We start from the raw sequence: 26,690 nt of genomic DNA on the forward strand, positions 1-26,690 counted from the left end.
AACGTTCTTTTTTTTCTAATTCAATTTTCTCCAAACTTCTCAATTTTCAGTTATTAAATTTTGAATGAATTTTAATGTAGTATTTATCGTAATTTTAAAACAGCTGTGATCTCTGCCGCTTAGCGCACATGTTGTGATTTCCATATCAGTCAGTATCCTTCTTTACGTATTATACGAAAGATTGATTGTTTTCCATTCTGCTACCAATTAATAATTATTGTTCTAATTTACGTACACAAATTTCGGAAAATATCGCATTTTCAATGCATTGTTCGCTGACAATCGAAGTTGTGTATATCAGAAATACAGTGTTTCTGTTCCATAAACATTAAATCAAAAGACTCCGTTTGAGAAATAAAGTTGTCACCAGTGGCGAACTCTGTGACATTTCTAAGGATAAGTGGGGTCGAATTAATAATTTTCCAGCTTGTCAATCATAAAGGATCTACCACTTCTGGTTCAGTTTGTTGAGCTCAATCAATCTGCTTCTGGAAGCTGAGGACTGCTGCAAGATCCATAACTTAAGTTCACCCACTTCTAGGTAAGAATATTATTTTATTATTACTTTGGTTTCACTTGTCCTTTTCGTTTTCGTACTGTGTTGGGATAAGATTTAACTCTAAATACAGTCCACTAAAATTTTCTTTGTAAATCCCCAACATGCTTCAAAAAAGGTCAATATTTCTCTCAGTTTAATGATTTAGCTATTGTGAAGTTATGAAAGAAGGATTCCTGATAAAACATTCAACAATCAAATCAGGATTCTGCACGCCTATGAATTCGGCTAACGCGATTGTGATTGGCGACACTAAATTTCCATCCCTCTTGTATTCAGGATCGAGCAGAAATGTTTACTTTCCTTTCCTTCTATCTATCTATATTCTAAGTTTGTGATCATGGCTATGTGGAGACTGGAGAAAATTTTCATAACATATTGAACTCAAAACAAACATGTAGAATTCAGGGGATCCTGAATTCATACACAAAGAATCACATATAAATAGTAAACGTATAGTGATCACATTACATGTTATATGGCATCCAATGAGAATAATTATAATAATTCTCATACACATATTCAAGTATAAAACAGGATTTATGAATTGATAAAAATTATCTTTGATGAAGTAACAAGAACATTTTTTTGTGAAATGTGTTTCCTTCATGTTGAGGTCCTTCAATTACATATTTGGTGAGGTTTCCCAAAAAAATTTTGATTGAATTTGGACTAAGAGAGACTTCTCTAGTACCTCATGAGTTTTTGGTTAATTCTTGGATATAAATCTTAATGGGTGTAAATCCTTATTCGATGTGCATGACATTCCAGGTTTTTTCATTTTTAGGTATTAGTTGGGAATCGTTGATTTAGAATTTGTTGAAACATTTTAAACTTGAAACTTAACGTTTATTTTATAAATAAATATTTTGGTACAATAATAAGAACTGATTGACAATTCAGTCACATTCAAAATGCAACATTAGTCTTTGGTCATACTGATAAAGAAAAATTTGGCTTTCCGCACTTAGTCAAATTTTTTCATTTGATGTGTCCTAAAAAAAAAAAACAATGTTGAAATTGAAATGCAATTATTTTGAATAAGAAGAAAAATGAGAATATTTCATAAATCATGATAGTTTTGAGCTAAATATAATCGAAATTTTTAGTTTTGCAAATTATTGCAGATTGACTTTTTATCTAGATACACACTGAAATCATTAACCAGCTTAGATTTTTCTTTTTTAGAAACAGTTGCAATTGATATACAGTGAAAGCCGTTTATTACGACACCGGTTATAACGAAAATCCGTATATAACGACGAAATTGTCGACAATTGGTTGAAATTCTAAGTAATTTATCATTAAACCGTTCGGTTGTAACGACTTTGGCTATAATGACGAAGTCGCTCATAGCGACAAACATTTTCGTCGAAATTTTCTGATCTTGTTCTATTTCTTCCGTTTATAACGACGTGTCGTTACGCCGCGACGTACCACTTAAAAATTCGCCGTTGCAGGCACTGTCAACGTGATCTTCGATAAATACCCGAGCGATGCAGGGGAATCCCAGTTTTATGTTACGTTGTGAAAACATAAGCAGGTCTTAATTGGTTGACTTCAGTTTATTCGTCGAGTGAGTGAGTACACTAAAATGGCTTCAACGTCTAAATTAAAAAGAAAATCCTTTTCAATTGAAGAGAAGGGAGCCATAGTAGCTCGAATAGAAAATGGAGAGAGTAATACCCAGTTGGCTTTGGAATTTGGCGTTGCACATTCAACGATTTCAACGATGTGGAAAAATAAAGAAAAAATTAAAGAAGCATTTAATCAGTGCACTTTGAAATCAAAAAAGCTCCGCAGGACACCTCATGAAAACTTGGACAAGTGTTGGAGTGGTTTAAAAATCAACGCGCCAAAAATGTTTCCATAACCAGCCCGATTTTAAGGCAATAAGCGAACGAGTTTGGTATCCTTTTAAAAAAAGAAAACTTCCACTGTTCGGAGGGATGGATTAATAGATTTCGAGTTCGCCATAACATTATCTTTGGAAAAATATCAGGAGAAGAGGCAAGCGTGAGTAAAGCTGTTCCAGAATCATGGTTGAAGAATGTTTTTCAACAAACCAGAAAGGGATATTCGGACGATGATATCTTCAATGCAGACGAGACTGGGATTTTTTATAAAATGACTTATGATAAAACAATGAGGTTCAAAGGAGAAAAATGCTCTGGAGGAAAAATGAGTAAGGACAGAATTACTGTTATGGTTGCGGCAAACATGCGTGGAATTGAAAAGCGAAAATTGCTTGTTATTGGATAATCGAAAAATCCTAGGTGTTTTAAGAATGTGAAAAACTTGCCTGTTGTTTATGAACATAACAAAAAATCATGGATAACCAGCGATTTATTCATAAAATTTCTTCATGACTGGGACAATGAACTGAAAAAATCCTCAAGAAAAATTTTGTTAGTTGTGGATATTAACTGTCCTGCGCATCCAAAGGTTGAAGATTTAAAATCAATTAAGTTGTGTTTCTTGCCTCCAAATTACACTGCAGTTTTACAACCGATGGATCAAGGTGTAATCAATTCACTAAAAACTCACTACCGTAAAATGCAACTGTTGGAAACTATAAAAAATATAAAACTGGAAAAAGAAACTGCTATAAGACTATTAGACGCAGTTTTAATTATGTCGGCTGCGTGGGAAAAGGTAACACCTAAAACCATTCAAGGATGTTTTCGTCATGCAGGCTTTATATCAACAAATGAAATGGCAGATCAAAATAATTCTGATGAAAAAGATAACATTCCCTTGGCCCAACTTAGGAAACGTTGTATTAATACAGTATTATCAGATTATGAACTTTTGGAGCTTATAGATGTTGACATAGAATTAGAAACTTAAGACTTAAATGAAGCGGATATTGTCAAGAATATTGAGAACGATGGCGAGCCAGTAGAAGAAAACGACGATGAAGATGATAATTTTTTGTGTTCAGTGCCATCATGTGCCGAGGCCCTACAAGCAGTATCAATTTTGAAAAAATTCATTACTTATGAAGGACTAAATGACCAGAAATTATTAAACAGTATTTCTATGATTGACCAAAGACTAGAAAGTGTCTTCTATGAAAATTATAGATTTAAAAAACAAAGCAAAATTACTAATTTTTGTAAGCCTATTACTGTTCAATTGTATATGTATAAGTTCAATAACATGTATTCACAGTATGTATTATGATATTATCCATATACTCATATGTACATATTTGTTTTCGTTTTGTGTATAGTTAACTATCTCAAAATAAAATACACAGATAAATCCTACTTCTGCGTTCTTTATACAAATTTTTGGATATAACGATCTAATATTCACGGTCCCCTCAATGTCGTTATAACCGGATTATACTGTACATGTTGTAGTGAATTTTTACTACCAAAGAAATAAAAATTAAACTGAATCAATGCATTAAAAGGCTTCATTATAAAAATTGTGAATGAATAAAAATTCTTTCAACAAAAAAGTTTTCTGTTACATTTTTATGATTCTTTTTTCTCATTGCTCTACTTGCTCTTATAATTAAACAAATTGTCTTACCATTCATCAATTCAATTTCTTTGTATCTTTCGTGTCCCCTTCTTTGAGTTGGTTTCTGCCTAATATCTTGGCTAAACTGTCCCATATTCCTCCAAAGAATAATGCGCAAGTCAAATTTTCAAAAGGTATGAAAGGATCATGAATTCCAAGGAGTATAGATGACAATTTGAAATATACAAAGAATATTACAATACCAAAGTAAACTAAAGCATGTGGCGCTGATATTAATTCTGTTTTTTTGTCAAGTATAAAGATGATGGATGCCACAAGGGATGCTTTGGTATAACTGAAAAAAAAAAATAGATGTCAAGAGTGGAAATAATGCAAGTATATATTTGAGGTATTGCAATAATGTAAATTATTGCATTCAAGTATTTAGGTGGATGAATAAGTATTAGAACTGAAGAACACAACTGAAATTGAGGCCCTCCAAAAGTCTACTCCTTTTTGGTTCATTAGTTCCACAAAACCTTATGGCTTAATTGACAAATAGTTCATTTAATATCAGGCCATGAAGTTTAGACTTGGCTTCATAGTAGAGACAACTCCGATTTGATTCTCTCTTTATACTAAATTGTCTAAGAATTCGTATTCCTCAGAACATGGAAACAGGTAATAACATTGAATTGACTTTTTTATAAATTTGGTACTTTAGTCGAAGTGCTTTAAATCAAAGGAATTTTTTCTTTCTTTATTCTAAGTATTATTCAAGGTAAGCACCCAATAACATGAATTGATGAAGAAAAGGATCAATAATGTAACATATATCAGGAGCTTAAATGAAATAGAATTTTAAAATTATACTCACAAACTTGGTTGCATAAATTCCATTGCAGTTGGAGTCCAAACCCCTCTAATTAATCTTTCAATAAGCCTGGTGAAACCAGCCCCGTTGCCTTTCAGTGTTCCTACGATGATCATAATAAGGTATGCATTTGGATATAGTTTTGCTGCATGAGTAACACCATCATGTACTTTTTTGCATCTGTAGATTTCTTTCATTGCCGAAAATACTATTTTCACAGGTAGAAATTTAGCCAGCTTATAACCAATATCCATAGGTGTGTAGAAAATTACATACCTGAAAATTTGTTTTATAATGCCTATAGAAGACATAAGTAATTTTGATAATGCTACATCAGTTTAAGTGGGTAATGATAATGTATTTTAAAGAAATATTGTCAAAAGTGTCATCTAAATTTTTGTTGAAAAATAAACCTTTTTTAAACTCCTTTGTTCGAAACTGTGTTTTAAAATATTACAAAATATAATGAAGTAAGGAGAGAAAAACATCTGAGACTGTTCAAAAACTATCTACATAAAAGTGTCTGTTATTTAAGTATACATATAAGAATAATGAGATTCTAAGATTTTATTGTGTCTTTTCACACATTAGTGCATTGGAAAGGTTTCTATATAAAATTCAGTATAATTGATTATAAAATTAATATCATTTTACCAAGTGAGAGTTGCTACAACAAGTTGTGGTGTATTTTTCAGTGGGGCTAGAATAGGTTCAGCCAACAGACCATTTGCTACCATTCCACCGGCATAAACCACTAGCATATAAGATAGCCAACATGACAGTGGATGTTTTCTTGAAAAAGCTTGTGCCCCTATGGAATGAGAAGTTCAAAATCATTAAATCCATGCAAAAGTTTTACTCTGATGAAATATTGAAATTCAAATCGGATAAATGAATAACTACTTATTCTCAATATGAAAAAGGTATACCATCAGACAAATTTTCCACTCCTCTCTTCATAAAGTGCAGGTTTGATATGCTTAAGTATCCATCAATCGAAATACAATAATTGTACAATCCATAAATATTTTACTACCAAGTGGATGTAAACATAAACATTCTTCCCACATTGTGTGAAATTGAATTTAATTATGTTCTTAGTAAAAATTATCATTTAGTTTGATGTGAACACAATATTTTCCTTAATCAATCTCAGAAGTTAAGTGCACTTTTCAATATAATTTGTCTGGTGGAAAGAAGGAAGTGAGGTTAGGTTTTTGTTAAATTTGGACTGATAAGATAATTGAAAATTTAGACATGTTATCTGACAACACCGCTTACCTTGTCCAAGGTCTTCTCTCACAGACAGAGCTGATAATGCACAGTGGGCAATGTCGAAATAAGGAAACATTTTCAATTTCACCACTTGATTGGCGATGTCCAAAAAAGCTTCGGGATCCATTATTGCTATTTTTCGTTCACTGTTCAATTACAAACCGATAAAATTCCTTCTTTTTCAACAATGACGTTCCCGCATGGTGCAACTTCAGGTTCGGACTAGATGGTTAAAGCTGAGCTTAGCCGCTTGGGCCCAGTGCCAATTTTGAACGTGGGGAATTGTGCGCTATTAATAAGGTACCTTTTGCCTATTATCTGGTCTTTCCAGCATCCAGGGATGCCTGTTTTTATTAATATCTCTGAAGTTATGTTACGTCGATTAGTGCGACAAAACTTGATTTATAGGAAAGCTCCTGACCTGGTTGATCCAGATGTAATCAATCAAAATCCTTGTATAAATTATCTTTTTTGAATATGTCTTTCAATAGAGATAAAATTGGATAATTTCAAATATGTACCTATGTCAGTATGTCAAATACCTACTAAAGCATCAAAAAAATTCAGTTACTTGGGTTGGATTCTTTGGCTGTGTTATTATTTTACAAACTCAAAATTTACACAAACTCATTTGAACAGTAGTTTTTTTTATTTGTAAGATAAGTAGGTGTACCTTTTCTTATCTTTTATTTGACTTATTCTTAAGTAGTGCAATGTTGTCAAGTTTATACATTCTTCGCAATTTCACAAGAATCTTAGCCAATTTTTTCGATGAATAGATAGATCATATAGATTATTGAAATTGAGTAAAAAAAATCAAATGAACTGAGGGTAATAACCGTTTAGACTTGAAAAACGGCTTTATATTTTGATTTCATATATATTATCATATCATCATCTAGATCTACCATAATGGTCGATGCAACCCTAGACTTTTACAGAGAACGGAAGGTAAGATTTTATTGAAAATTTGGTTTATTTAGTTATTTAGTAGGAACTCCTGCTCTACATCGATCTAAAATATTTTTAGCGTTGCAGTGATGCCGCTTATATCAAAAAGTACTAACTTTTTCAAATAGTTTACCGTAGCGACTTGATTATTTATGTATTAACTTCCTTGTTCCCTATCTCTAGCGGTTTTCGAGTTATTGATTGATTTACTTCTTTTTTGTGTGGAATCCTAGAAAGCTGATATTTCTAGTATGGATTACCAATTTCCCGTGTATCATTTATGTGTGATGAAATACGTCCCTAATCATACAGGGTTGTTCGAAAGCACAGGCTTCAACGAGACATATTAAAATGATAAAAAGTGCGTTTTTTCGAATGGAATGACCTCCATAACAGTTGAATAATGATTATAATGGACATGCAGTAATCGTAATAATCGTATATTTTCAATGGTTTGAAATTTATATATCAGAATAAGATGATAAAAATCACAAATGCACATACCTATGTATGTCCTGTTACAGGACAGATACCGCAAGTCAATATTATATGGTTTCAGAAATTTGTATGCACTACACGGGTTCTAAAATATATAACTCCTGTATCTCTGATGAAGATGAAGAACATAAGAAACTTTGGACTTTTCTCCAAGACATTAAAACGATTGATTTTATCAGATGAAAACCGTTTCCAGATCACCTAAAATAGTATATTGTGCAACAAGTGGGGAAAGTCCAACTTTTCTCGCGAGTGCCGCAAACAAACGAGCGAGAAAAGGACCTTCTCCACATGTTGCACACTATAGTTTTCCTACAACTGCACTAATTTCAATAATTCAAGTAATGGACTTGATTCAAATTAAAATGGCCTTCGTTGACAGTATGTGCTAATTTATTGCGTTTTCATAGAAACGACTCAAAAGCCCATTGGTCTACCAAGCGAGGTGTGGGTAAAGTGCCGTGAGAATAATATTTCTCACAGTATGAGCAATACATAGTTTTGAAATTGAGTAAGCTATGAAGAATACGCTACTTTTCATAGCAGTTGTAGGAAAAGTAATTTTTTGCTGATTGATATGTGTCATAAATTTTCTTTTAATTCAGTAATGTATTGCAGTTTTATAATGAAAAGAATCCTTTGAATCCCACGTATATTTACTCCGTTTAAAAGCAAATATATTACAATAAAAAAACAAATTGAAGGCTTCTTATGAATGATACCTAGGTACATTCAGATCAGAAACAGCTGAATGAAAATTTCGCTGAAAATCGAAATAACTAATATTTGAAAAATACGTGCTTGACAAGTTGGCAGCCAGTGGTTTAACCGAATTTTAATTTCAGTATTATAAACTAGGCAAAGAACGGAAGAATTCGTGGTAATTTAAATAACAAATGGTATACAAGAGAAAACGTAAGAAATACTCATTTAAAAAATACCTGCACTTACTATCATCATAGCTAAATAATTACAAGAGAATATTGATATAGTGAAGGGATTCTAGGGCAAAAATATCAGTTAGAGATAACAAATATATCCATATCATGAAAAAATTATTTTATCTATAATGAATTTCGATCAACCAAGGAAAGAATCCATCGAATCTGTAATCTAGAGGAAAATAAATTTTATCTCTTCGTGATTTTTTTCGTTCAGTTGGTAAACAATAAACAGCCTAATATACTTACAAATTATCATTTTATTTCTGTTTTTAAACCTTGAACATACATCTAAGTATACCCAATTAATACGTCTAATAGGTTTTTAATTATTCGTTAATAACTACCAAGGATAAAAATTGTTGAGTATTATTTGAATATCTAAATTATATGACCATAAAGAATGAAGGAAGCTTTCTGTTAGATTCCTGGCCTGATCCACAGTTGTGTATAAATTGAGCAATTGTACAAGAATTTTGTGAGGTTATTTGATACTTCAACAATCAGAATTAGGTATATGTCTTTCTGAGATTTTCTTAGAATACGAGGTAAGTACGTTGCTTATGTAAAATAAACACATGTTTTTTCTTGATCACAATGAATACCTCTTCTCGAGAGAGTGAAGGAAGTACGCAGACGGGTGCACTTATACATATGTTAGGTACTTCTAATTTCTGAATTTCGAACTACATGGTTCAATAAGCTTTCTCTCGAACTTTTTGGGAAAACTTACAATACTAATTTATGGGAGAATTTTTCGAAATTGTGTAGAATTATTCTGAATAACAAATAATTTCATCAAGAAAATTTCATCTGCAAAAACTATGTAGGTATACAAGACGAATAATTGAAGTATAGACAATTCATAAAACATTGAAATACATATATCAAAAATAGTCAAAACAAATTGATAAAACAAACAAAGGAAACTATCGATGGAGGTCGTTCACCTTCGCTCCAAATATTAGGGATATATACTACACAACATAAACTAAAGATGCGTACCAAGTTTTAAGGCTCCCTTTATAGATGTATTATACATATTTATCCGGATTGCTAAAATTGTAGGTAGTGTTGGAGTTTAAAGTATTTCAACTAGGATTTAAAAGTGTGGTTTTTGAGATAAAAAGTATTTTGTCACGTGCAGTTACACCAAAACATTAATCTATGATATTATTCGTAAAGCCTCCTCTTCAATTTTTTTTTAGAGCATTTAGGTGAATTCTATTTCGTTTATACTTGTAGTGACTGTCACTGTGGCAGTGGCGACGCTAGGGCGGCCAGGGAAGGCCCACCCCCCCCCCAAGAGTCTGCTGCCCCCCCTAAAATTTTACATAATCAGGCTAAAAGATTGGCAGTACTTTAATTTCGCTTTACTTTGGCCTCCCAAAAAATCCGGCCTCCTCTTGGCCACCCCTGTCTTTGAAAGCTGGCGTCGCCACTGCACTGTGGGTATATACAGGGTGTCCCAAGAATTGAAATCATTGGTTTCTTGATTCATTATCGAGTTACAGGGCGACTCTGAAAAACACTGTTTCAAATATTTCGCTATATCTTGGTGTCTGTTCCAGATATTCGAAAAATTCTAAAAGTTTTTCTTTTAGTAATTTTCATGATTTTTTATAACAGATCATTAAAATCAGTTTTTTAGCCGCAGATTTGTCGAAAAGCATCCGTTACCGTTTTTTCAAAAATGTCATACGTTTCGCAGATATTGAGTTTTTGGACTTCTTTTGATGGAATACATTATATAAAAATATTTTTCATTTATTTCAAAATTAAATCAATTTTGTTTCTATTGTATAAATGTATTTAAATCATATATAGGAGGTTCCCTTTAAAAAACACCAAATCTCCTCTATATCTCTAAAACGGTAATTGACTTTTATGATCTCTTATAACTAAGTATCATTTATAAACCATAAAAATTATTAAAAACGTTAGAATTTTTCGATTATCATGAATAGAAACCAAGGTATGGAGAAATATCTGAAACAGTAATTTTTTAAGAAATAATGCTCTATATGGATAACGACTCAAAAATCTACGATCTGCTTTCTAATATCTTATATTTCAAAAAAAGAGAACGAAAGTCCTTAAAAATGTTTTCTCTAAATCTTATAGTTCACGAGATGCTTTCAGTGAGCATCGAATTTGGGACATCCTATACAGTGAAAAAAACACAGGTAACGTTGAAACTTTTCGATAATTGTCAGATTCCAAAGGTTATATTATAACCATTTATTATTATCAAGCAGCTAGTTACGATTAGAGTGAAATAAAAGTATAGGTGTCTCCAAATATTTCTACATTGGAAATAACAATGAATGAGATAACTCAGTATAAACTAACCGCAGTTTAGAAAATCTAATGTTTCGAGTCATATCGATAGTTCTTTCACGTAATTAGTATAACATATTAGGTATATTCATGCTGTTCTATCTATAGTTATCTTGATCCTATTCTCTTTTAGTGATATTTTTATTCTGCATCATTTCGAAAAAGAGAAATGAAAGATAAATTTATCTGTTTGGATATCGGAACTACAACTATTAGATGTTTAATTATTGATTCTGATGTGAAAATACTTGGATCATCATTCAGAAAGGTATTTATGCCTGACTCTATTCGAGTAGATCTTATACAATTTTTTATTCAAGGTCAAATTGATATATCCTGAGGAAGGTGGTGTTGAGATCGATCCAACTTGGTTGTGGGAAAATGTAGTAGCAGTGGTAAATGATGCATTATACGGTAAGAAATTCTACATATTTTGAAATCCATTTAACAATCATTGAAATAACTCAAACAATATAATAATTTTTTGACTGTTTCGGCCTCTGCTTAAGAGAGAACACCACCACGTGGCTGCCCAGTTCAAAACGAAATTAGAGATATTTCTTCTTACAAATCACCGATTTTTATGGAGTTTTCACCTATGATCCTTAAACAATAATTTATATGGAAGAAAGTAAATATTTTTAATTTGCGAATGGAATAAAAAACACAAAATTTTGGTAACTTTTCGTTTTTCCCAGAAAAATTGATGATTGGGTCGTCGTACAAAGCACCGATATATTTTCAAAATATTCGTAAAAACAAACCTATCAAAAATCATCACCAACGAAGTAAAACTATAATTTCGTGAAAGTCGTCTTATAGTGCTGCCCTCTACTTATTTGCTCCGAAAAAAGAAAGAAGATGAAGTCTCTACAACTTCGTACACCGTACAAAGTTTGGTCATCGCAGTAACGCCAGAGGTGAAATGAATGGGTTCCAAAGTTTGACTGTTACGCGAAAAACCATATGGTGATAATCCCTCTTGACGGTAATTCATCTTGATATAATTAAAAAAGTAAACACTTCATTTCCGCATATACAGGGTGTTTCATCATAAACTGGACAAACATATATATTCGTGTAGAGGACATCGGGAGAATCATTTTTGCCTTATACAATATATCCCGTTTTCGACGCATAAGCGAGATACAGGGTGTTAAACGTCAATTTTGAGCAAGATTCTTATGGGTGTGGTCAGTTTTGTATAATACTCAAAGAAACGGTTTTTGGTCAAATCTCAGTATTTTTGGGTCCTTTATTCAGAAAAGTTGATGAAATCGGAAAAAAGAATTACAAACTGGCGGAAAACCTGCAACGTTCCTAATTTTTTTTTCCGGTGGTCAAATTGAATTTTAGTTTCTGAATGAACACAATTTTCTAAGAATTTTTTTTTTGGATGTTGATCTGATATACATATGTATGTATATCAGATCAACATCCAAAATCTTAACTCCGACTGTTGTATATAGTCACGGAAATATTGGGTGATTTTTTCGATATTTCTTCTTTAATAATTTTCTATGGTTCTGGGTGGGTACGTGATTAACTTGAATCCAAATGCGAATTTTGATTTCGATAGGATTTGCAGAAATTAATGAAAAAATTTCGAAAGGCCGAAGTTCCAAGCTATTTTCATTCGGCAGTTATCGTGTTTACGGTCGGACGGACAGACAAAATTGAATTCGTCATCAGTCGACGAAATCGTAGACGATCGGTATTAGGGCTCAAAAGGATGAAAAAGTAAGTACTTATTATTTCAGTCATTTCAGTGACAACAAATCCGACCTATCGATTTTGTGTGTTGATATGAAATAATAATGAAAAACTTCATGCGTAATTTCGTGTTAATTGCTTATTCACAACCAAACAAAATTCAATCAGAATAGCGAAGAAACAAACGATATTTCCCTGGCAACAGATCGCTGACCAAGTTGGAATTTTGCAAGTAAATATAGATTATAGAACACCAATTTCAAGTTTTCTAGAAAATTTCATGTTGATCACTAGAAAAATAGCCATAAAAAGATCGAGCAGAATATAGGAAAAAGTACCAAATATTTTCGAAACAACAGATCTGACTTAAAAAATTAGTTAAATTACTGGTTTTCTAGCAAAGTGGTCTAGTCGATTTATTATATATTATATTATATATATGTTATAATTAGTCATCATTTTTCATTAATTCAACATAACTTTTTTATGGTCTTTTGCATTTAAGTATTTTTCAAAAATTGATAATAAGCAGCCCCTGTTTAGCCGTAGAGTGTTGCCATTAATTTTCATGTAGGATTTTAAGATGTAGGAAAATTACCGTCCTAATCAATATTTATTTGTTTCTATGAATTTATGTATATTACGTAAATAAAGACTATTCATCTTCAGTTATAGGAAACCAAACCTTTTTTCAGTTATTCCTCTTACGTAAATAGTTTTTGTGTTGTTTTTCATCCAGCCATATTATTCCAGATGCAAAAATTTGTTCAGCCGATGTTAAATCTATGGGAATATGTACTCAAAGAGGTACATTTATCACATGGAAAAAAGATACCGGAGAACATTTTCACAATTTCATCACATGGAAGGACGTGAGAAGTAGAAATATTATCGAAGATTGGAATGATAGTGTTATAGTAAAGGTATATATTTATATGGCAAATTATTATAAACATCAATATTTCCATCTGTATTTTGTAGACTATACGCTTAGCCTCCCGTTTGCTATATTTGGTTACAAGAAATGGAAGGTATCAGGCTGGAAGCAAATTGAAAATGGCCTGCAGTCATGTAAGTAACCCCGACTCATGACCCTGTTTTGAGATCAATCTTTGATCATCATTTTGTCTCCGCCTGCCTTAGACCGCAAGTTAGAAGTCAACCATATACTCTGATTTTTTCATTCGATTTCGATTTCATGAAACTCTAACACTAACAAGGATAAAGCATTGAATATTATAAGTTTCTGATTTTTTCGTACATATTGGAGGTTTTTTTTGTGAAAGTAGGGGAAATCACCAAGTAAATAACATCATGGCATGCAGACAATTTTTCAATTCCGAAAAAAGTACCTCCTCAAGTGGGACTCGAACTCTCAACCTCCGAATCACTAGTCCAGTGCTCTACCTGTGAGCTACCGAGGAAGGAAGGAACTTATTCTCCCAGAATCAAATGTTCATAGACGAACTACCTACCTTATGAATGTCGAGCAGTGTGAGACTCTTATTCACTAAACCAAACCTGTTGTTTGGAATACACTCCTCTGACCTGTATTCCAATCTGATAGGGGTTGAATGACAAATTTTGGGATTGCCTTCCACCTTTAGAGAGGCTTTTGAAAATGATCCATTGGTTGAACGGTCTTTTGGGTAGATTGAGCGATACAGTGCAACATTCACTGATAGTTATCGAAAGACACGGTTTGAAGTGCAAGCTTTGGACGCTTGTATCTGGTGGAATATTCGTCGTAGTCGAGGGATTCACTGACTAGTCGGTTGGGTTTTGAGAGCGATTTCATGAAGAAATTTCTGCAACGCTGGTAGTTTTGCCTCACAATGGAGTTATTAGATCCTGAGGAGTTTATTCTAAATGATTTATAACATATTGAACTTCGTATCGAAAGCCCAACACGTTGCAGCATAAGTTACAGTGGGATGGACAACAGTTCAAAACAAGATAAATTTGTTCTGCATGGACATGTTGCAGCACGACAATTTGGCAAGCACCATTTTACCCCTTTGGCGGACATAGTCCAGATGCTAGTTGAAAGTAAGTTTCTTTTCCAAGATGAGTCCCAAGTATTTTACTTCGGGTTCTCAGAGGATATCACGTCCATAGATTAGGACGTGGCAAAAGGGAGAAGAACAGAGATTGTCTGGGTTCACTGTGTTTTGCAATTTACTGCATCATTTTTCCAGACGGCTTATGTTGTCTTGAAGGTATTTGGTTGTCAATCGGGGGATTTTTGACATAGCCATGGTATATGGCTAGAGAAGTTTAGACAGACTTGGGGATTTCGGCTGTGTATGCTTAATATAGAAAAGGAGACAACACTTGGAGATTCCGGCTTCTATGGATCTCTAGGGTCAGAATGTCTTTTGGAGATTTTCGCTCGACTAGTTCGGTAAAGGTATTTCTCCATTAGGTGGACTTTTGGTTTGGTTCCGGTGCCTAGTGCCATATTACCGATTAGGCCTACGTAGGCCATGGCCTAGAGGCAGCACGGTTTTAGGGGCGGAAATTTTTCGGTAAATTATAACAAAAATCTTCTACAAAAATGTAGAAATAAACACCGAAGCTAATATCACTTGAATTTTGGAAAGATTTGATAAAGTGGGCGAAGTGATACAGAAAGTTGACATTGGTATAAATGAAGTTGTTTTGTATTATGAGTCATTGGTTGATTATATCGGAGAATTAAGAGATCAATTTGAGGAGGATGTGGAGAGCAATTCTGGACTTGAGAAGAATCGAAATGAAGAAAGAAGAGCCACAACAAGAACTGTTCCTGCTGATTAACTCGAGTGGGACATGTTGTTTCAAGTGGGAGGGAAAAATTCAGAGTAGAGATTTATCTTGTTATAATTGACCATCTAACAAGAGAATTGAATGAACGTAAAAATTGCTACAAGCATTTTGCTGCGAAGTTCTTTTTTTCATTAAAATTGCAATCGCTTGATTCTGAACAATTAGGAGTAGCAGTTACTATATCATCTCTACTTTTCCTGACGATTTAGATGAAAAACTTCACGATGAATGTTTGCGGTTCAAAACCTACGTAGCTCAGTCAGAACATCCTCCAAAAACTCTACTCGAAATGAGTACCTTCATTAGAAGCGATAAAAGCTAAGTGCAAACGTTTCCCTACATTGATATTACAATTATCTTACCGTTTTGTGCATTGAAGCTAAGATATGTACAGAATTAGACTTCGAAGTAATGTTGCGAAAATTCTCGAAAAAAAAGGCAAGAAAAAATCTTCATTATATTGATGATGAAAACTGTAATTGAGGTGTTATCTGAAAATCTTTTGGTTGTTATGTAAAATACTATTCAATATAAACACTCTGAAACAATAGATTGTTTCATTTCCAGGTAGTAAATTGTCTTAACACCTGCGAAAATCACGTGTTAGAAATTTTTTTTAATTATCTTTATCCAGAGGGGCGGAAAATTGTTTTTGGCTTAGGGGAGGAAATTAGTCTAATTCGGCCCTGCCGGTGCAATCATTACTGGTGACTAGGCGATATGAACGATTGGTGTGCCCTCTCCCTTGCTGATGTTATTGGAATGATTGTATATTTCGATAGTTATTTTCCCACATTCATCCTTGAACCCAAGAAATATTTGTAATCGATATGAAATGGATAAATCATCCCTTGAAGTTCCCTTTAAAAAAACGTAACTGGTAAATTCAGTTGAGATTTTCCTCGAATACAAGTTTCAAAATTTTATAAATCCGCCGAAGGTTTGAATGGAACATTTGGATTTTCAGTTTTTCTCCAATTTCATTTTTTTACAGGCATCATCTCGACTGCTCTGGGTACTGGATAAAATTCCAATGATAAAGGAGGAAATACAAAAGGATAATGTAATGTTTGGAACCTTGGATACCTGGCTAATATATAAACTGACAAAAGGCAAAACATTCGTTACAGATATCAGCAATGCAAGTGCTACTGGATTTTTTGATCCTTTCACTTTGGAATGGGGCTCATGGGCTATCAATATTCTAAAAATACCTAGTTGTATACTGCCGCCTGTTGTGGATAATGATTATGAGTTTGGAACAACAGATGTATTCGGGAGCCCCGTAGAAATCTCGAATGTGGTAAGATACTCGTATATTCTGAATTATAGGGAGTAGCATTAGCTCCTAAAAATATAGCTAATTAAAAAAGGACATTACTTTTTGTTCAGTGTATTATATGATACATATTCAATATTTGACTTAACTGGAACAAAGCAACTTATTATTTATTTATTTATTTATTATACTGATTTAGTAAGTATACTTTGGTTTCGAGACCTCACAAAACTTGGACTATATTTGGCAAGCCTTCATTTTGAGGAAAGGGTACACAATAATCAAAATGTAGGTACAGTCAGTAGTTCTTATGATGTGTTTGATGAGGAGTTAGAAGAAGCAGCCGTAGCTGTGTTACTACAATATTTGTTACCTGAAACTTTTCGGAATACAGAGGAATGTTTTGAATTCCTTTCTCTTGTCAAATTATTACGCAAAATAGAGAATGTCGATAGATTTTTCATGTGCATGCTGCAATTTCAACGCGTGAATTATCTCGACGAATCAATGAAAATCTGGATCCTTCATATCGATAGCTGACGGTAACCGCCAATCAGCGTCAAGTTAGGATAGTATGTTCGCTTAAAGGAAAACCAGTGCTCCAGATTTTGGTGCGTAGCATTGGTCTGCTCTGCGTTGACTTAGTATGTTCCTGCCTTAGGGCTTTTGTTTAATTGAAATCGAATGGAAGTGAAAAATAGTCATTTCAAGATAATCTTTTATGCTGGCAAAGTCGCGAATATAATATAATTTTCGAATAATACTTTAAATAAATGTATTTCAGTTGGCCGATCAAAGTGCAGCTATGTTGGGTTCACAATGTTTCAAAGAGAATGATTTGAAATTAACTATTGGAACTGGTGCATTTATAAATAAGAATACAGGTAACAATATAGATTGTCATTTGGAAGGAATGTATCCACTTGTTGGTTGGAAATTAAAAGACAAAATCACGTTCATGAGTGAAGCTCCGTGTTCTGATTGTGGATCTTTAATCGAATGGATGAAAGAAGCAGGTAATTTGAGTTGAAGCTGCGATGATGCGAATACCTAGAACATAAAGGCAAAGTCTCTCCCTCGACCAAGGGCGTAATCTTTTTTTTTCTTGGCGGGGGGTGGAAATAATCGAAAAAAAATTCAAGTACAAGAAACATTTCAAAAACAACGACAAACTTTTTTCCGTAAGAAAACATTTAATGAATTTGTGATCATAATAAACAGAAAAAACATAAATTTAACACGCCCACATGACTCAAAAACAGTTGTTGTGAAAGGGAAATAAAATCATATACTCGTAATATAGTTTGTCCTTTGTGTTTTTTTATAATACTATAATATAATACTCATATTGCCAAACCTTTCTATCAGAGATCCAATATCGAGTCCAAAGGTGTACGAAAAAATTTTCATTCTTCATCTTGGCTAGAATTTTGAAATGTTATATTTTGGAAGTCCTGAGGTGGGTTAATTAGCCCAGTTCCCCCCATATCTACGCCCTTTGCCTCGACTATGAAAATAATCGTTTTAGATTTTTTTCGCTCATCATTTGTTGTGATCAATTTCCATGTAAAATTTTGGTACTTATGAATAACATAGAAAAATTTGCAGGATACATTCAAAATATAGCTGATCTTAATGAAATAATAAATGAAAGGAATGAACCGGAAGAGCTTTTCTTCGTTCCCGCTTTTAGTGGTCTTGGGGTACGTATTGAATACAATACAGTAATGATTAATATTTATATTTTTTAAGTGGAGTTGAGTAACTTATCCTTTTAAAATTGTATCCGTGAAAAGTATACTGCCAGCCCCAATACTAAACATGAAACGCGAAGTATTTTAAAAATTATTCATTTCAGGCACAACATGTCTAGGTAAAAAATGAAAACTACTCACTAAGTTATCCGACAGCCAAAAAAAAAAAAAAATCAGGGCATGCCATTTGAAAAAATGGTCTTATTGCCATTTTTTTAAAATTACAGTGTCTTTCAGACCACCTGTAGAGTGATCCGTCAATTTGCAGAAAACTTTTCGGGAATTCAATTCAATTCGGGAATTTGATCTTATGTCTCGAGTGCTTTCGATTTCGACAAAATTTGAATCATTCTCCTAGACCAAATTTATTTGGTCAATGTTTCACATATATTCACATATATTCGAAAAATTTCAATGATACCTTCATTACAAATTTTTTCGCAAATAAATTAGATGATTTTATCTATAATGGCTCTAGGTATTGGAGAAGACAATTTTTCACTCATGGTATTTCTTTTTAGGCGAGAATTCTACAGGGTGGCCACTTTTTCAATGGGATTGTATTGGTAACTTTTAATTCATAAGAGTAAGAAGGTCGGTCAAATGGAGAAAAAGTTGATTTTCAGCTGTGATTTTGACCCTCATCCAAATTTAATGGTGTTTATGTAAGAAAAAACAAGTCTATTAACGATATCAATGTTCTGACCCAAATTCAATCGAACCCAGAAAAAAAATCGAGAACTGTGGCTAGTGAATGGAATTTTTCAAAAACTGCTGGTAATAAAATAGTCAAGAGACGCGAATACAATGATTTTAAATTTCAATACCAAGCCTTGCAAAAATTATATCGTAATGATTTCAAAATAAAGTTCGAATTTGTAATTTGTTTCAACGATTCAAATGACAAATACAACAATAGTGATACCTCGCGAGAAAATTGAGAATGTTTTGGAAGGTATTCAAGGAGACCAAACAAGCAAATGTATAAGAAGTATGGGTTCCAGAACCGTAAAGTGCATTTTACAAAATGGTGGACTTTTCGAACACTTACTTCATTAATTTTCATTTACTTTCGAATAATCATTTGATTTTTCTTTCATTAAATGATACTTTCGTTTAATTATTATGAATTGAAATATTCAAATGATTATTATACAAGAAGAACCAAGAAACCAGTATACTGGTTTCTTGCTTTGATTCTAATATGTTCCATTTAGTTCAAGATGGGAAAGTTAATTTTCTTATCGAAATTTATTGCTTATTGCATATTGTTAATTAAACTAAATGAAGGTAATACAGATCCGACCCGAAGAAAATTGGATAAGGGTAAAAATCACCTGAAAATCTACTTTGAATGACATTGTATGATATATCGTTGAATTCAGCGTTAAAAGTTATTTCGAAAAATGTCATAAAATATGCAGGTCCGTATTGAAAAAAATGAGGTTGAGGGTGGCCCAGAGAGTACGAAACGTTGGATACGAAATCTGATTACGTCAAATTGAGGATAATTTACTGTCGAATAAAAAGTTCCTGTAACATTTTTTGATAATATTTGAAATAAAGTGGGAAAAAAAGAAAAATCAAAATGACATAATTTACTTTTCTTATGATATCTCGAAAACCGGCCCTGATAATCTCGATTTGTTTGAACTGCTTGATAATGCTTCTATGCATGCAACTTTTTCTCCATTTGATCGACCTTCTAACTCTTATGGTTTAAAAGTTACCAATACAATCCCATTGAAAAAGTGGCCACCCTGTATAAGGAATATTTGATTTTAAATTCAGAACTCTGATATTTAGATATTTTTCAATGATTGTTATAATTTTTTTTAGCCTCCAATCAACGACTCTAAAGCTGCTTCCGGTTTCATTGGTATCCAGCCAACAACAACAAAGAATAAAATGATGAAAGCTGTTATGGAGAGTATCATATTTAGAGTCGGATTAGCATATAATACTTTGAAATTCAGTTCAAATCATGATTTCAAAAAAATATGGTAATTATTTCTATTATAAAGAAGATAATGAAGTTTAACTGTATTCCGATGAGAATCATGAATTTTTTTCAATAGGTAATAACACTAATATTCTAAATGATTTCAGTGTTGATGGGGGAGTTTCAAATAATGATTTCATTTGCCAACAAATAGCAAACGCTACTGATCTTGATGTTGAAAAAGCTGAGTTTGAAGAAATAACAACATTGGGCATTTTATTCTCATGCGGTCTATCTAAAGGTAAAAACACTGCAAATTTTACATTATGGTTCATCATTTCTAGCTTATACAAAAATTAAATTGACTAATTTTATCTTCAAAGCAACACACAAATAATGAATACTTTAAATTTTGATGTTCTCGCACATACTGAAATGAATTGGATTGAAGAAATATTTGATGGATTTCAGGCCCGGTCTGGCCAGGTCGGCGATCGCCGAGGGCCCCGGCTCAAGGGGGCCCCCAGCTGAACCAAACTTTTGAAAATATGTTTTTTTGACAATTTTATTTAATTTAAACGTTTTAAAATGAACAACGAATATACATTATGGGCAAGGTTCTGTATTGATATTTTTGTCAAAATCTTTTATTTGAACAAGTTGATAAAAACAATTGCTTCGATAAAACGCAATATTAATTTGAAAGGCTTCCACGATAGAATTATTCATAAAGTTATGGTAGACTCTACCCAAGATACAGGAAGCACTTATATGTATACCAATTGGCTATTTTCGTACGATATGTCATTCGATGAAAATATTATGAAAGGCTTCTAGAAATTACTGTAGTTGAGGACTCGAGTGGTCCTGCATTGTAAAAACGTGTAACTCCAGAATTAACCAAGTACGGAATTCTGGAATCAAATATCGTTTCATGTTCATTCGATGGAAAAAATAACATGAAAGAGTATTATAACGGTTTACAGGCTCACCTTAAAAAGCTAAATGAAAATATGACGTATCTATCACGTCTTGAACCTAGTAGCTGATTCAGCAGTAAAGTTACTAGAAACAGAAAACTTGTTTGGATTGGTGGAAGAATCTGCAGTTTTTCTGAGTTCATCTTACAAGCGAATGGCAGTATGGTAGAAAGAAACAAAAAACAACATTTTCGATAATTGATGAAAGTGTGCTGAAGAAAACTGCCAAAGATAAATAATTGACGTCAGTAAACCGTATTAAAAAAACATGATGGTCAGTTTGATTGTTAATCCAGACATATGGCCAGAAATTTGGCAAATCAATGATCAAAAATTAGAAAATCATTTATTTCATTCGTTCTACATTTGGTTCTTGTTATAACTCCTGGTTCAAAATATTTGCAAACTAAAACATTGAACTACGCTGTTGCTTGGAATTCATTTCAATCACTGCTCAAACTAATTAATGAAAAAAGAAATGATAAACATTTTGAAGTTGTATACACGAAAATAAAAGAGTATGCGCCAAGAGTCTGCTATTAATTGTAAATCGGAAGAATATAGGAAGAATCGGAATATTGATGTGGAAATAAAATTGCATTTCACGGAAAGAAGAATTTCAAAGAAAAAACGGATGTCTGGGAAAAATCAAAAGATGATTCTCCTAAAATCTCAGCAAAAATAATTACAAGTCAGTATTTTTCGATGTGTTAGAACCAGCATTGAAGAAAGTTTTTGTCCAAATAGAGAAATTTTAGAGGACCTGTCTTGGTTACACCCAAGAAAGTTCAATGAAATAAGCTTGAAGATATTCCAACTGTAGTCCCCTCTTGTATTTCAAACCTACAAAGTTTGAAGAAGTTGATTATTAACATAAATAATTTGCAATCAGTTCAAAAGTTTAATGAAAATCGAAAATACTCAAGATGAACAAATCCCAGGCGAAATGTTAAACAAAGCAGAAGGAAATTTAGATTACTGTCAAATTGATTCAGAACCTAAATCAGAAGAAGCAACTTTTCGTGGTCTACGAAATGACAGTAAAGCAATTGTCAACTGTTCGTCATGCGTATTCTCAGTTCTTTTTGATTTCTCTGGATCGGGATTATTCATTCACTTGAATGTATCTTATAAATACTATAAAAACGTGAATCCAAACCCATTATGTCGAATACACTTGAACATACATACAAAATGTCATAAAAATCCGTCCAGCCATTTAGGAGGAATTGAAGGAAATGAACACGCAAATAATAATGGAGTCCCATTCTGTAAGATCCCCTATAATAATATAATAAAATGAATAACTTTCTGCAAACAATCTATTCAAAAAAATTTCAAATGAAAGTTTCTTAGTTTTCAGGGAGACATCGGATGCAGATATTCAATATGAACTTGAAGTTTGATTTCAAGGCTGAGTATATTTTTTGAATGGGGGATATACATCTTGCTTCGCAGAATATTAATCTTCATATGAAACGAAAAACATAATTCATGTCCTTCGTTTTTTCCATAAATTGAATTTTTGGATGAATGAAGATATGATTCATATTCAACATTCAATCACTTGTTTTTGTATTCCATACGAACATATTCAAAAATACAATGAGTTGTTTTCTTAATTTTGCTCCAACCACACACATGTGTGACACCGCAATAATAAAATCTCACAAGAGTTGTATGTAGAACCGGAAAAGCCTATCGCTCATAAGCAAGAGCCGTACGTCTCAACGTCTGAAAGGATTGCATGTATGAGCGGAAAACGCTCGCGCTAATGAGCGAGAGCCGTACGGCTCACCGTGTGAAAGGAACCTTACGGTAAAGGTGTTCATCTTTTGAATTCACGAATCAGGCCAATTTTTCTGTCCTCATATGAGTAGAACTGCAGATGAGCCAGCCATGTGCCATCGGTCGGAATAAGTAATAATCTGACGTAACATAAATATATGTATATGGCGGTTGGTGTAGGACGTCCCATTCGAGCGTTTCCGAATAGGTTGAGCAACGTTGGACCGATCGTTGTCATTCTGTAGAATCACTTTACCATGCCCGTTTTTCTTGCAGTGCTCGGCTCAATCGTATCAATTGAAGTCGGTACCGTTCCAACAGCTCATAATAAATAACATCAACCTAGTCCATCCAAATAACATAATAACCTTCGCTAATGCACAAAAATAATAATAGTGACGGGAACGTGTTTTGGTACGTGCATAGACAAGATATCTAGATACGCAACGCACTACCCTTTTTTTCCCAACCCCTCTACGGCGCCCTCTAGGCGCGCAGTCTCGTTATTTAATAGCCGGACCTCGTATCTCAATTTTGGATATGGTAGGTATGGAATACAGGTTCCGATTACAAAATAATAAAATCAAAACATTTTTGAAACCATTTACATCTTGAGGTGGGGGGGTGTAGTGCTTATTTATCGACATCTGGCCACTTTTACAGAAAAAGCCCAAGTACTTGATGAAAGAAAGACACGTATCATGGTGAAAGCTTTCATACGAAAACCAACTATTTTTTTAATTGCAGGCTTATGGGTCAATATGGCAGATCTGAACCAATTGAAAGTGATCCGAAAAATTTACAAATCCGATGGTAATTCAACCAAATGTCAAGAAAAGATGTCAAAATGGAGAACTGCAGCTGAGAGGTTCAGTTCTTGGTACGACTGAAATTGTAATATAGATTTTTATGCAAATAAAGTTTATTTCGTATATTTATATGAAACTATTTTTAAATCAAGAGTTTTATTTGAAAAAATGCACTCCATTTAATCCCAGGACTAAAAATTTCAAATATTTGCCTTAGCCTTATAATAATAGTAATGTCTTTATTGAAGAGATATTTCATGATATTACATATATTGATATGTAATATCATGAAATAAGGCTAGGCAATGGCAAATTGGGTGGAACTTTGTTAATTGTCCGTTTGCTTAGTCCAAATTTTGTCACTTTTCAGTTGGCTGAAAAAATCTCACTCTGAATGCGTGATTCAGGAGAGAAGGCATAGTGCGATCGATTATTCTAATAGGTTGGTTTTGTGGAAAAAACGAGATATTATTGTTTTCTCGGCGTTATTTTCGGTCTTGTAATCCTATTATCTCCCAAGATGTTCTAATGTATACACGAGCCACGCCCTACATAGGTTCAAAAGATCTGAAATTACTATAGAATCATCATTTCTGTCTCTACTCAAGTATTCATACTAAATTCTACCAAAATTTGACTCGTAAAATGCGAAATTGTGAGGTTCTTGGAATAGTATAAAATTGGAGATGTGGAATTCGTGTGGAACAACCTTCTACTATTCATATAAAATTTCATTGGAATAGGATAAAAAATGTAGAAGGTGAAGCTATAACACAGAGCGATACGAAATCAAAGTTGTTCAGAATGGCTTGAAATGCATTTTACTAACGGAAATGTTGAAATTTTGTTTCATCCCAAAAGTAATTATCTCTATCTTCTGTAGACTCGAAAGCAATTACACTCAGGTGCAAAAAAAAGCAACAAGAATATCGAAAAAAATTGTTCAATATTTCCGTGACCATAAAAGAGTACCGACGGAATTTAAATTTTAGGTGTTGATATGAAAAAACGATTTCAAGCTCCGTAAAAAAAATTGAAATCACATCATTAAAACTATAGATAATAAAAATAATATTAATAAAGAAATATCCAACACTTCCTATATAAAATTTTGCGTGTATATACAGAGCGATTCACCACCATGGCCTTTTAGACGTTTATGGAAAACAAATCAAAATTTTGTGCTGATAATTTGCATTAATTGATTGAGAAGTGAAATATTTTCAGACCTCTACAACTTTCGGTTGTACCGAAAACAGACTACTATACATTCTTATTTTAAATGGCACAACCAGTATATTATTGCATGATTATCTTATTTGATGACAATATGCCATAACTTAGGTAAAAACCCAACAACTGAGGAAATTACTGAGTCTAACTCAGGGACATTTGAACGCTCGTTCATTCATATATACCTAGTAATGAGGGCTCCAAGGGTGCAATTGGCGCATGAATGAACTAGTGCTAAAAAACTTCAAGTTTGTGCTTTTTTCATTTTCAACGTATGTAATAGTTTGTTTCAACTATACATCATGGCCAAGTGTATCTCTTATTGTGTATGACATAATAGAGGAGGACCTTATCGTGAAAGACTTATTTCATTCGCTATCTTCCATCACAATCTTGGCCTGTCAACAGAAAAATCTATTTGGAATGATATTGTGTTGTGCCAAGATGGTTGCCCAAGATCAATTTCCATCATCGGAGAGCCCCAATTTATATTTTTTCTGATCATCAGCATTGTTACCGATTATATGGTAAATTATTGTGAGACGAGAGAGGACAGAAAGATTTTTTAAAGAATACACACTTCAGTAATGTCAAATTCAAAAGGAGCAATTTATTCCACGTCTTGTTATAATGAACAATGCGATCTAAGTAGAGGCGACGACATTCCCCCTATTTGTCCAATACAACCGTTCCAAAACAGAAGTGTGGCAAAACATTATGATGAGAAGTTTTCTTGCCTTTCAATCCTCCTTTTCCTTCTTCGAAAATGGTTCAAGTGGTAAAAGAGCAATATGTTATCGGCAATAGTCATTACTCAAAATTGTTTGGCGCGAGAAACAATTCTCTACAATATCCATCTAGTTGACTATATTAATGAAATATCTGGGCTTATACTTCTTGGTTGGATATTCTGAAGGTAAGAAAGGTATAATAAAAAGTGTTGTGAATGGTTAAGAGGTCTATGAAAACGACTTCCGCTAACATTTCCACTTACGAGAATACGATACCAACTGTAAGTAAAAAAAGAAATTTTGATCATAGCCAAATAACACTCTACAAGTATGACTTAGAGATAGGTGATGATACTATAATTACGAACATTAGCTGAAAAAGTAGTTGTGATCTGAGATCTTACTGGTCTTTGACAATATGTAAATACATATTATATCCTTCCCTAAACCAGGAAAAATAAACATTCTTTCCTCCACCAATGTTCACTAAAATAAGACTATTTAAGAAGACTTCATGAATGAAATTCACCTCTAATTTTCTCCTTTTCTAACTAGCAATTCTCCAAAAGAAAGATATGTTTTCAGGAAATACTATGAATATCTCTTAAATTATTCCAAAAATTTATTATATTATTCGTTTAGGCACTTTATTGTACTTTTGCATAGGAAATCATAAATCATTCTTCTATGTATAATATCTTTACTGTTTTTGAGTTCCAGGCAAAATATTTCAACAAGGGTTCA

At 33.0% G+C, this 26,690-nt stretch overlaps 2 protein-coding genes across 6 annotated transcripts; one reads left to right on the forward strand and one right to left on the reverse strand.

The window, feature by feature from the left end:
• The first annotated feature begins 358 nt into the window (after nucleotides 1–358).
• LOC123671424 (putative glycerol kinase 5) lies at nucleotides 359–24,129 on the forward strand. Of its 4 annotated transcripts, none has more exons than XM_045605276.1 (11): nucleotides 359–541; nucleotides 11,043–11,177; nucleotides 11,230–11,323; nucleotides 13,376–13,545; nucleotides 13,604–13,693; nucleotides 16,425–16,733; nucleotides 17,494–17,725; nucleotides 18,318–18,412; nucleotides 20,303–20,466; nucleotides 20,573–20,706; nucleotides 23,921–24,129. In XM_045605276.1, exons 2-11 carry the CDS (start codon nucleotides 11,079–11,081, stop codon nucleotides 24,061–24,063), a joined length of 1,530 nt encoding a protein of 509 aa, XP_045461232.1. In that variant the 5' UTR covers nucleotides 359–541; nucleotides 11,043–11,078; the 3' UTR covers nucleotides 24,064–24,129. The 4 variants fall into 4 exon arrangements, with proteins under 4 accessions (XP_045461232.1, XP_045461231.1, XP_045461230.1 ...); XM_045605275.1 differs by lacking the exon at nucleotides 359–541 and adding an exon at nucleotides 6,341–6,479; XM_045605274.1 differs by lacking the exon at nucleotides 359–541 and adding an exon at nucleotides 8,161–9,117.
• LOC123671425 (trimeric intracellular cation channel type 1B.1) lies at nucleotides 1,384–6,320 on the reverse strand. 2 transcript variants are annotated; one of them, XM_045605277.1, is made up of 5 exons: nucleotides 6,186–6,320; nucleotides 5,559–5,715; nucleotides 4,908–5,180; nucleotides 4,100–4,385; nucleotides 1,384–1,551 (listed from the first exon to the last, which is right to left on the reverse strand). In XM_045605277.1, exons 1-4 carry the CDS (start codon nucleotides 6,304–6,306, stop codon nucleotides 4,106–4,108), a joined length of 831 nt encoding a protein of 276 aa, XP_045461233.1. In that variant the 5' UTR covers nucleotides 6,307–6,320; the 3' UTR covers nucleotides 1,384–1,551; nucleotides 4,100–4,105. The 2 variants fall into 2 exon arrangements, with proteins under 2 accessions (XP_045461233.1, XP_045461234.1); XM_045605278.1 differs by lacking the exon at nucleotides 6,186–6,320 and adding an exon at nucleotides 5,834–6,067.
• Nucleotides 24,130–26,690: the final 2,561 nt, after the last annotated feature.

The sequence above is a fragment of the Harmonia axyridis genome, chromosome 1 (genome assembly GCF_914767665.1).
Source record: "Harmonia axyridis chromosome 1, icHarAxyr1.1, whole genome shotgun sequence".
In the NCBI taxonomy this organism is placed as follows: Eukaryota; Metazoa; Arthropoda; class Insecta; order Coleoptera; family Coccinellidae; genus Harmonia; species Harmonia axyridis.